This window comes from Tinamus guttatus, unplaced genomic scaffold, assembly GCF_059628265.1.
Source record: "Tinamus guttatus ecotype Peru unplaced genomic scaffold, ASM5962826v1 Tinamus_guttatus_pri_ptg000172l, whole genome shotgun sequence".
NCBI classification, from domain to species: Eukaryota; Metazoa; Chordata; class Aves; order Tinamiformes; family Tinamidae; genus Tinamus; species Tinamus guttatus.
The window spans coordinates 5466717-5478173 of NW_028288706.1; the positions used below are offsets into that span (position 1 = coordinate 5466717).

The 11457-nt window shown below is 55.5% G+C and overlaps 2 protein-coding genes across 2 annotated transcripts; one reads left to right on the plus strand and one right to left on the minus strand.

Moving 5' to 3' along the window:
- Positions 1–1736: 1736 nt before the first annotated feature.
- Positions 1737–4505, minus strand: NDUFB6 (NADH:ubiquinone oxidoreductase subunit B6). Its single transcript, XM_088522991.1, has 4 exons — positions 4256–4505; positions 4054–4146; positions 3256–3300; positions 1737–1893 (listed from the first exon to the last, which is right to left on the minus strand). The coding sequence occupies exons 1-4, from the start codon at positions 4433–4435 to the stop codon at positions 1825–1827; spliced, it is 387 nt and encodes a 128-aa protein (XP_088379117.1). The 5' UTR covers positions 4436–4505; the 3' UTR covers positions 1737–1824.
- Positions 4506–7411: 2906 nt separating this feature from the next.
- LOC104577857 (galanin receptor 2b) lies at positions 7412–10634 on the plus strand. The gene is made up of 2 exons (XM_010225364.2): positions 7412–7792; positions 9891–10634. The coding sequence occupies exons 1-2, from the start codon at positions 7419–7421 to the stop codon at positions 10624–10626; spliced, it is 1110 nt and encodes a 369-aa protein (XP_010223666.2). The 5' UTR covers positions 7412–7418; the 3' UTR covers positions 10627–10634.
- The last annotated feature ends 823 nt before the right edge of the window (positions 10635–11457 follow it).

Below are 11457 nucleotides of genomic sequence, written 5' to 3' on the forward strand. Positions count from 1 at the left end.
AAGACTCCCCACACAGTGCTGCAGAACGCCTGCCTCCTTGGTGAATGGTCCGAACACAAGCTTTATTTGCTAGTGCTTGCAACAGGAGAGAGGGCACATGGCAGCAGGAACCTCTCCAGGATGCCCTCCATGCTGGAGAAGCACCAAGGCTTTTATGGACTTTCTTACATCTTCTAGAACCTTTTCCTGACTGCCTGTCCCCACCCCCCCCCACCCCGGCTGGGCTCACTCCATGCCCAGAGCCTGGGGAAAGGCCAAGGAGCCTGAGCTCGCTCTTCCCAGAGACTGACCAGAGGCAGCAGCAGCTCTGCTCTTCCTTCTCCTTCTGTCCTCCCCTTCCTTCAGGGCAGAGTCCAGCACAGTCTCCTCCACCTGCCCACAATTGTACTCCAGTGTCCCCAATTTGGGGACACCTCCAGAGTCCCTTTCCCCAGGACAGCCCAAGTCTAGGCACCCCCTTGTGACCTCCCTGCCCCATGGCCTCCATCGGGGCAGGTGAGGGCAGGGGGCAGCATCCTACAGTGCCCCATTTGGCTCCTCTGTGCACACTGGGCCCACACCTGGCCGTGCCCATGAGCCAAAGGGGTCGCAGACCTCTGTGACATGGCAGCGTGTCACAGCAGGGCACCCGCCTCACCGTGACACCTCCCTGCCCCCACCAGGCCCCAGACAGACTCCGTGGCGAGGCCTGAGTGACGCCAGGGTCTGTTTTTGCCAGTGCTCTACTGCGCTAGAGTTGCTGCAGCAGCGCAGGAGTTGCAGAAGAGGCGAACAGCAGAGCGGCTTTGCCCCTGCCGCAGCGCAAGCTTGAGCAAGGGTGTCAAAGATGGTGGACTACCGGGTCCTCAACCCCCCATTGGGACCTGAGAGGTTTCCAACCCTCAAGCAGCTCAGCACCAATGGTAGGGCTTTCCCTTTCCTCCCCAGACCTGAAGGTCACACCAGAGACCATCTATCAACAACTGTCTTTTGCAAATGCAAAATAAAGACTGTTGGTCCCTCTTGCAGCTGCAGTAATCTCTCCATGTGCCCTGCACCACCCTTCTCTGTAGGAGCCTATGGAGCTGCACAAAGGCCTCGTGCTCTCCCTACAGCCCTGGCCATGGCTGGCCCTTCCAGGAGCCCTGAGAGCTGCCTCTGCTGGGGGAGGGCAGCTCCACTGGGAGGGACATAAGACAGGATGGCGGGTCCCTGCAAAGCCAGGAATTTGGCCGATGGGAAGGATGGAGCTGACTTCACTTGCGGAGGGATTCTTCATCTTGGGAACAGGCAGTTTCAGGGAGACCACATTGTCATCAGGCTAATTCATATGTTGGGAGGAGGGGTGTTGCCTGCGTTCTACCTACTGTCCACTTCCAGGACCATCCTCTACTGGCAAAAAAATGGGATGACATGGAGGTCTCTAAAACACTTGGCATGAAAGGGCCTGCTAGACTTCCTGGAAGAAGACAGCTGGTGTGTTTGCGTCTGTGCACATGCACACACACTGCTTTAGGCCTTCCCTCCTTGTTTTTGGGCAAACTATTCCATAACCCACGTAGGATGTAGAGTGGCACTTCTGTTACTGGAAGGCACACGCTGTCCTGCTGTAGGATCTAGTAGTTAAACTCACTACTATCAGTATAGCAGTAAAACTATAGTTTTAGCAGTAAAACTCACTGTAGGAAAAGGAAACTCATGAGAGTAGCAACTGAAACAAAACTGACTAGATGGAAAGTAAATAAAGGAAAAGAACAGAGGCAGAATAAAGAGTCATTTATAGAACAGTTATAACAGCTGCATTTATCGCCTTTGTTGCCAAAGAAGAAAATCAGCATTTAACCATCAGTGGTGATCATGAGGTTCTTCTTTCAGTGGTGGCATAATTTCTCCTGTCTCTAAAATTCTGTCCCCCTAATGGAACCAAAGAGAACATAGTCAGTAATTTATCATAAATAAAATGTATTCCTTTATACAGTATATTCTTTCAAGAAAGCTCTGACTTAATTATCATGTTTTAAGAGTTAGATTTAAAAGACTTGATAGCCACATACAATCAGGTATGACTTTTTGCTAAGTCTCAAAAAGAAAGAAAAACACAAATTCTGTGGTACCTGAAGAGCTACATAATCTTTCAAAATCAATATGATGCCCAATTTCTCCTTATTAAAAGTTCAGGCACTGTCTTGGCCTCCTGAGCTGACATAAGCCGAGTAGTTAGGCTGATGTGAGAGGCCCACAGTTTCATCTTTAGTATTTGGCTATGTAGTTGTTAAGAACATTACTGTTGTTTGATAAAGCACAATTACTTCTCATCTGTTTTACAGACAAAAAAAGAAAAAGGCAAAACTGGCAGAAATAGCTGAACTAGACTTATGCGAAAATATTTACCCACCACCTCACTATGCCAATCAATGAAAAACATCTCGGAGAGGTCCACAGCAATTAAGATTCAACAACCCAGCAGTTACTCTGGACCTCATTAACTCCCCCATCTCAGTGATCAGTGGCAAAACTCTGCCTGGGGGCAGCTGAGCACGGAGGGCTTCTGGGGATGCCTGGGACGAAGCCCACACAGCTGCAGGCAACACTCAACCTCTTCCTCCTGACTACTGAAATTACCACTCGGCATGGAGAGGTAGACACAGGCACTTTTCTGTAACTCTCTATTGTTCTATACATTAATAATCACATTTCCACAGAGGCGTTAAACATCCAAACTCCTTCATACTGGTCCTGTTACTGCATGGTAATTAAGCCATGCAGTTAGTCTGTCCACAGCAGGCACACGGGCTGGGCTTGCCCCTTTTCAGAGCTGAAGGATATGCCAGCACTTGAGAGTGTTATAGACTCAGCACTTCAGCTCTCTATACAACTGGGCACAAGCAACCATCTGAGAACCAAATAGGAAAGCTTTGGATTTCAGCAAGCTCTTTAGCTACCGTTCCCTGTATGTACTTCACCATTCACTATGAGACATCCCATAACACAAGGGAATGTTGTCTTCTCTGCCCAGGGCCACTGTGCACCATCAGCCAGGCAATAGAGTTTGTGGTTACAGAAAGAAGGTGCCCCTGAAACAAGGACTGCTCAGAAGCCCTGCAATCACTACACAGTGCTCATTCAGGACAGCCTGTCCACAGTACCAAGCACATCCTTTTAGACATAATCCTGGCAAACCTACTGCACAATCTTGAACCTTTTCTCCCCAAGCCACCCCTTTTACTGCCTGTATTTTATGAAACTACAAGATAAAAGAAACTTTAACAGACTTACTGGAAATATCGGTGGATTCGATTCAACAACACCATATGGCTTTTTCTGAAGGACAGGCGGTAGGAAGAGGTAGGCAAGGAGAAAGAGAAAGGAGTGTTACTGAGAGGATGTATGATATCCAAAACATGCAACATGTCTCTTCTAAAATACAAGCTCTAGAGAGTAAATGTCACATTAACCCTGCTTCTTCCCATGAGATAAATAAACACCTGGGGCTGGCCAAATTGTAACACCAGAACAAGATAGGACTACAGAATGGGAGGTCTTGCCCATCGTCAGTTTAATGCCCATTTCCCCTCCCCATACCAATAGCTGCAAGTCTCGTTGTCACCAGGAAAGTAACGGTCACTGCTCTCAGCTTTCTGGCTCCCAGGGAGGCAGTAGAGTGAAAACCAATCAATACCATAACAGATCACAGAACGTTTTCATAGCGCTCCCAGCACAAAAAGTAAAGCAAGGGATGGATAGGCTGGGAGAAGCCACCCTACCCAGCAGCCAACACTCAGGCAATATGTTCAGGAAATCCCCTGGGGCTGCTAGGGCGACTTAATCCTCTTCCTGCACTGCTTAACCTGGAATCCCTCCGTGTCCTTTTATGCCCCTGGGTCACCCTCTTCTCCCCAGCCAGGTGGCCTTTATGTCTTTAGGAGACCATCTCTCCCCTAGCCCTTCTGCCCTCTAGAAGGCTCAACCCCTCTCCTGGCAGGGCCACGCTGCATGAGCAGTGCTCATTAGGAGATGCAGCCTCCACCACCGCTGCACCCACGGCAGCACCGCGAGTGCCCGGGCCGCACTTACCATAACGTGGTACTTGATTATGTAGAGGGCGAGCCAGGAGGGCAGCAGCAGGCGCGTCACGGTGAAGACCCCACCTCGGTAGAGCTTGAAGACCTGCGGGCGACAAGGACATAGTGCGACCCGGGCCTGGGCCTGCTCCTGCTCCAGGCCCTGTCCCTGTCCCTGTCCCTGCTCCAGGCCAAGCCGCGGCCGCGCCGCTCACCTGGTGCCGCCACAGGCTGCCGGGCTGCAGGAAGCGCTCCCAGAAGGCGGCCACGGGCCCGAGGCGGCGCGGGGGCAGGACGGGCTCCCTCTCGCTGAGCTCCTGGTCGCGCAGCCAGCGGCGCCGCAGGACGCGCAGCTGCTGCAGCCGCAGCTTCTCGTCCGCGCTGTAGCCGCCCATGGCGCCGCCGGGAGCGACCGCCGCCGGGCGCCCTGTCCTTGGCGACGTCGCGTGGTGATGACGCAGCCGGCACCGCCGGGAGGGGAGGGGAGGGGCGCGCGGCGGCCAAGGGGACAGAAGTGCCACCAGGGGGCGCGGTGGCAAAGCCCCGCCCCAGGGCATGGCCCCGCCCCCTCATAGCCCCGCCCTCCGGAATAGCCCCGCCCACGGTATGGGCCCGCCCTTTGGAATAGCCACGCCCCTGTTTTGCCCCGCCCCCGAGTAGCCACGCCCCGTCACGGCCCCGCCCCCGGGCCACCTCCCCCCGTCGCGTCCCGCTCTGCTGCGCGCCACAAACCGCGGGGAAGGGGCTGTCCCCGGGAGCGAGCGCGCGGCTCCCGGCTCCCCTCGGGCCGCGCTGGTTCCTGCAGCGCAAGGCGGCTGCTCGGCGGGTTCAGCGCCATCGCGGCTGCGGGTCCTCGCCCCGTTCCCCCGGCTCCCGCGCGGTGCCCGGGCTGTGCGGAGCTCAGGGCGCGCGGGTGGCCGCGGGTCGTGCCCGGGGGAGCTGCTCCCTGGCGGCTTCCCCGGCATCGCACCCGCCGCGGGGCGCCAGCCCCGGCGCTGGCAGAGGTGCTGGGGGACACCGGGTGCTGCTAACAGCCCCCAGCGCCTCTCGGGCCTGCCGGGGAGAGGGGCTGCGGGGGGCAGTTTGTGCAAGAGGCGGTGGGAAGGGCTAGGGGTGCCCAGGGCTGTGTTTGAGGCCCGAAGCTCGGGTGAGAGGCGCAGTGGGAGCAGTCATGGGGAGTGCAAGGGTGGCCGGCGGTGTGTGGGGCGGGCCCGTAGGCACCTGTGTGCGCCTGGGATGGGCGGGCAAAAGGAGGCACGTGTGTGTTTGGGGCGGGGGGGATCATTTGTGTGCGTGTGGATGTGTGTGCAAGGGTGCACCGGGACGGGGCAGGGGCGGAGCGAGCAGCGGGGCTGTCACCCGCGGTGGGCTCTGCCCGTGCGGCAGTGGCAGAGGCGGCAGCGCAGGCAGTGGCAGCAGTACCTGGCAGCGGCAGCAGCGGGTGGCAGCAGCAGACACCAGCGGCAGCACCGGACACTGCAGCAGCAGCAGGTAGCAGCAGCTGCACTGGCGGCAGCAGTGGCACCGGCCACCAGCAGCAGCATCGGACACCAGCAGCAGCACCGGACACCAGCAGCAGCACTGGCTGCAGCGGCGCTGGGCAGCTGCCCGCAGCAGGGTGAGCACTGGCACAAACTCGGCCAGGTAGGTTCCTGCAGGCGCTGCCACCGGGACAGCCGGTCCTGCCGGTGCAGTGGGCAGAGCCAGGCACGCTGCCCGCCGTGGTGGAGCAACCGGGAGCAGGACAGGGTGCCGGGTCCTGCGGGGCGGGCGGCTGGCGGGCAGGGAGCCGGCAGAGCGCGGGCGGCCGAGCTGCGGCAGGACAGGGCGCCCAGGCTGCCCGAGGGGCTCTGGGCTGCCAGGGTGCTGGGTGCTGTCACTGAGGCTGAGCCCCGACCTTGCCAGGCAAAGGGGACTCTGCCTCGCCCGACAGCAGAGCAAACGTGGCCTCGTGTTAGTAGCTCTGCTGTATGAGTGGGAAACTGAGGCACCGTGTGCTGGGCACAGCAATGGCACCAGCAGAGCGACCCTGGGAGTCCCTGCTCCCACGTCTTCCAAAACAGCAAAGGTTCCCTTTGCCTGTTTTGAACCCTTGGTAGAAAATGCTGAGTCTCTTGGGGTCCTGTTCCAGCTTGGCCACTCATGGGGTTCTCAGCCCTGGAGACACGAGCTCCCCATCACATCTCCTTTGCCTCTGATAACCCTGTGTAGCCGATACTGTGAAGACATCACTCTCTGCCAGAGATGCTCCGAGTGTCTCCTTGCAAGTCACTTAGCATTTCAGCACCCCAGCATGGGGTAGTTGGCGTATTCCACATAAGAGAACATAAGGAGCAGCCCTGCTTTCACCCCGTGCTTTTTCCCATCTTCTGCTATCAGCATTGTGAGACTGCAAGAAGCTGGGGATCTGTCCCAGAGCTAACGCATTGGAGACTAAGATGTATTTCTCTGCTGTGTCAGTGAGCACCTGCCCTCTGTACCTTCTGTCTCAGTTCCTGCCCTTAAAGGGACTTGACCTGCAGGAGCCACAGGCCACCAGGGAGAACCTCCCCAAAGAGCCCAGGGACGTACAGCAGTGGCAGGGCTACCTGGCGAGGCACTTAGCCAGCCAGCATGTCCTTCCTGGCCCTGTGCTCCTCGGTGCTGGCTGCGCATGGAAAGCACTCACCGAGCGCACTGAACTCCCAGTCCTACCTGCTAAGAAATATGCTTGGTGCTGAGTGACAAATGATAACAGTAGTTATCATTTCCACGATAGCTAGAAACAGGTTTTCTAAAGTAAAGCAGAGAGGCAGAATGTATCTCCCTTGTCAGCTGTGTTACTCTGAAACGAAACCAAGGACTGTCCCATCAGAGCTGCCCTCCTTGGGGAATCCCAGACTTGGCACCACATGGGATTGTGCAGCAGCTGCTACTGCCAGAGGCATTTCCAGTCCTGCATCTAGCGGGCTGTGTTCATTCTCCATCAGCTGGACCAGCTGGGAGATCCTGGCTCCATCCCCACAGAGCAGGACTCTGCTCCCTCCACAGGGAGGGATACCGGCCTCTCCTCTCCCCCAAACTCCAATTTCTAGCATAGTCCATCCAAGAAGGCACCCAAGCTTGGGTTGCACAATCATTCCACAGCCAGAAGAGGGGAGCAGGAGACTCCTAACCGCCAAGCTAACCCTACCCTATGTGTCTTGCAGGCCAGCAGCCTTCGAAGGGACTTGCCAAAAAGCACATGGGTCTCAGAGCTAAGAGCTGGGCGCCAGTTGTCTGCAGTCAGCCATGAGCACATCAGCAGGCTAACAGGCCAGGCAGTTTTTTTCTCCAGACTCTCACATCTTGGCCTGTGTTGCTCCAGGTTCCGATACCTCATCACAGCCACAGCACAGAATGACGGAGCACGAGGACTTCGCCAGCTTGGCTGGATACTGGAATTCCTCCAACAGTTACCAGTTCAATCCTGCCAGTGTCATCGTCCCTGTGGTCTTCTCCCTCATATTCCTCTTGGGCACAGTGGGCAATAGCCTGGTGCTGGCGGTGCTGCTGCGCAATGGGCAAATGGGCCACAACACAACCAACCTCTTCATCCTCAACCTCAGCCTGGCTGACTTCTTCTTCATTGTCTTCTGCGTGCCCTTCCAGGCTACCATCTACTCCCTTGAGGGCTGGGTCTTTGGCTCCTTCATCTGCAAGGCCGTCCACTTCTTCATCTACCTCACCATGTATGCCAGCAGCTTCACACTGGCTGCTGTCTCCGTAGACAGGTAAGAATCTAAAGACACCTCGAGGCTGGGTGTGGAGGGAATGGTTCCCCAGTTGTTTAGTTTGACCATCTCATTGGAGGGAGAGCAGGGAAGGAGGGTGGTTCAAATTGCAGTGGTGCAGTCCAAGCCAAAGGCAGTTCAGGGACTAGTCATGTCTCCCTCTAACAACCACAGAGCAGCCCTTCCAGCTCTCCTGAATGCAAAACTTTTGCTGATCCTATCAGCACCTTCCCCAGGGAAGACCTGCCTGGTGGTAAGAGTGCTTCAGACTTGACTTCAAGTCCCCAGCAGATCACAAACTCCCACTAGGAGAGTTGCCTATCTGTGTTAGAGACGGCACAGAGGGAATAACAGCTATCCTCAAGCCAACCTTGTAGAGAATCATCACATGATAGCAGCATGGCAAACAGGTAGTATTGTAAGACAGATGCTCAAATTTCAGTCCTGCACCAAAGTTCTTTTTTCTCTGGCCTGCTGGCCTAGCACAAAATCTGTCCTCCAGCAATCCCTGGGCCTCGGCCCTCCTATACCCTGTGCAGAACAGTGTCCATGTCACAGGCTGAGCAGCTCCTGGCATCTCCCTGAGCAGCTTCCATGTGGACGCGGGGCTTGATTCGACCTGCGGCAATATAAGCAATGACCCTTGACTCCAGTCATGGGAACATGCAGCATGGAAACTCATTTCTGAAAAATTTGGGCCAGTCACCCTTTACTTAACAGAATTAAAGCCTGTCTTCACTGTGATCTGCTTCAGGTTCAGACTTGACTAACACATGCCTTCGCTTACACTAATGCTGTCCCCAAAACAGAGTTCAGGCAGACTCAGCCAAGAATTTGGCCTCCAAATTTGCAGAGGCAGGCTCTTGGGAGATTACACTGTTCCCTCTGGTCCCAAGGCACCTTCAGTGCCACCCAAATCATTTCCAAGGGCTCTGCATAACATGCATAACAGCCACATAACACTAATGTGTCAACTACCCTGCTCCTGCAGGAACGATGCAGCACAAGGGAGAGCTCTGTGTGGAGGTAAATGCCCAGCGTTCCCTACTATCCATGGGAACATGTCCCGGACTCGCTTGCTGTGCTTGCTTCCAAAGGTACCAAGACAAGACAGGGGTGGCTGCATTTCAGCGCAACATGAAATGCTTCTCACAGAGTCACGGGCCTCTTTCAAGACAAAATACAAACAACAGATTTTTACAGACTCTTTACACCAACAGCCTGTCTTATCCACCTGCTCTGCGTGCCTTGCAGTGCATAAAACAAACGTCATTCTGTGCCTGCTGGCAGGCTGCGGCTGTGGCAGAGACGCGCTCCTGTCTGCGCTGACAGCTCCTCTTCTTCCTCTCCCCACCCGCACCAAATCCTCTCTCCTCACTGTCATCCACTCGCAGCTCCTGCAGGAATGTCAAAGCAAACACGGGAATTCGCCTCTGCTGCTTGTCCACCTCCTCCGTGACGTGTGTGATGGAGCGGAACACGAGAGCAGTTCTGTGAGCTTTGCCCCGTGGTGCTGCCGGGAGGTGCGGGAGCAGAGTTGGCCCAAGCTGGCCATTTCTGACCGCTCTTGCTGGAGGGGAGCAAGCAGGCGGCTATGGGCTGGTCTAGAAACCAGACAGTGCCAGGAGGCAAGGTTTGCCTTGCCAAACCTGGCCTGTTTTGTGCCCAGGTTGGGGCTGCCACCGCCTCAGCTCCTATGAGCTAATCTCCTCCATGCCTGATGTGAAACCCAGGGAAGGCTGGTGAAGTGTCCTCAGGGAGACGGAGTCTGAACTGTGTCTGTCACCCAGTGAGATTCCTCCTGGCCTTGAATTCTCTGTTCAGTCCTTTTTCTGCTGGATAAGTGGGACTGTAGCCCAAGTGACAGTGATCTGTATGACCTCCACAGCCCCATCTCTCTGGCTGTAGCTTAGGGCCATAAGCCATCCTGTCCTGGTTTACCCCGGACCACTTATCCAAGAGGGCATAAGATAACATGGCGGGCCATTGCTCAGGGACCATTCTGAGAAAGAAACTCTTGTGTCCCAGAGCAGTGTTTGAGTGGCCAGGTAGAGCCTGGCTGCAATCTCAGAGCTGGTTGCTTTGATCTCTCCTCCAGATACCTGGCCATCCGCTACCCATTGCGCTCCCGGGAGCTGCGGACCCCCTACAACGCCGTGGCAGCCATGGTTGTGATCTGGGGCCTCTCAGTGGTCTTTGCTGGACCCTACCTAAGCTATTATGACCTGATTGAGTGGGAGTCCAGCTACATCTGCATGCCTGGCTGGGAGGAATGGAGGCGCAAGGTCATGGACACTAGTACATTTGTCTTCGGCTACGTCATCCCAGTAATGGTCATCAGCCTCTCCTACACCAGGACCATCAAGTACCTGTGGACATCAGTGAACCCTCTGGAGGACATGTCAGAGTCCAAGAAGGCCAAGCGGAAGGTAACCAAGATGATCATCATTGTAACCATCCTCTTCTGCCTGTGCTGGCTGCCCTACCATATGGTCATCCTTCGCTATCTCTATGGAGACTTCCCTTTCAATCAGGCCACCTATGCCTTCCGCCTGCTTTCCCACTGCATGGCCTATGCCAACTCCTGTTTAAACCCCATTGTTTATGCCCTGGTCTCCAAGCACTTCCGCAAGGGCTTCAAAAAAGTCTTCAGCTGCCTCCTGAGGAAGAAACCCCGCAACAAGGTCCATGTGGTGCACGCTGCTCGCATTGTGCCTTGCTTTGAGGCAGGCTCCACTGAGGTGTCCCAGATGCACGAAGAGAACGAGTGTGAGCTGAACCCGGCCTCCCTGGCAGCGCCCTCCAGCTCCTCCAAGCCTCCTCACAGTTCTTAGTAGTCCAGCCACACTACCTGTGTCACCAGCCTCAGGCTACCCTTTCACACTGGCAGAAGCTCTGCTATATCTTCCTCCTGGCCGTGCTATTTCTTCTTATTCCACAGACCAGCCGTTCTCCTAAACCATCTCCCCATGATGTGTTGCATGCAAAGGTGGGGAGGGAGCCAGACTTGCTCCTGATTCTCAGCCCACCTGAACTTCAAGGACTAAAGTTCCTTGGGACCGCACTGGCTTAGCGCCTGTCTTGGCTGCCATCCCTCCAACTCTTTTGTTTAGCGTCCTCTCTCGGACCCACCACTCTGGACATGTTGATTTGCTGTCACACAGTGCCTCCCACTGCCCCAATTCACCAGCCCGAGCCCCACAGCGGGGGTGGCAAAGGAGGCAGGCAGCACAGGCACCACCAGCGAAGGAGGTGGTGGAAGTGGTTGGCACAACCTGCAGATGGTTGCAGTGGTGGCTTTGGCACATGCTGCACTGTCCCAAGAGCAGAGTCCTCCTCCCTTGGGCTGTGGGGGTGTCTGCAGGCTATCTGCATGTGTGGGATGGTGCTGTACATGCCAAAGAGGTGTCTTTCTAATCCAGAACAAATAAACACACTTCTCTGACTAGGTAATAGTGCGGCTTACAGTGATCATTGGGATGGTGGATGGGCTGCCCCATACCTCAGTGGGGTCTTTTTCCTAGCTGATGTGGTCAGGAGAGCATCGTAAAAATCAGCAAGGAGCCAAGTCTTCAGAGGCAAATGTGACTCGTGTCACCTCTCCCTTTCAATGGCCACATTCAATGACTGATATGATCACTAGAACCCTTTGCCAAGCCTCAGAC

Coding starts and splice junctions, on each gene's coding strand:
- NDUFB6 (XM_088522991.1), bottom strand. CDS start 4,435: ATGGGCGGCTACAGCGCGGACGAGAAGCTGCGGCTGCAGCAGCTGCGC. Junction 4,147..4,255: donor GCAGCCTGTGGCGGCACCAG/GTGAGCGGCGCG, acceptor TGTCGCCCGCAG/GTCTTCAAGCTCTACCGAGG. Junction 3,301..4,053: donor TAATCAAGTACCACGTTATG/GTAAGTGCGGCC, acceptor CCTGTCCTTCAG/AAAAAGCCATATGGTGTTGT.
- LOC104577857 (XM_010225364.2), top strand. CDS start 7,419: ATGACGGAGCACGAGGACTTCGCCAGCTTGGCTGGATACTGGAATTCC. Junction 7,793..9,890: donor GCTGCTGTCTCCGTAGACAG/GTAAGAATCTAA, acceptor TCTCTCCTCCAG/ATACCTGGCCATCCGCTACC.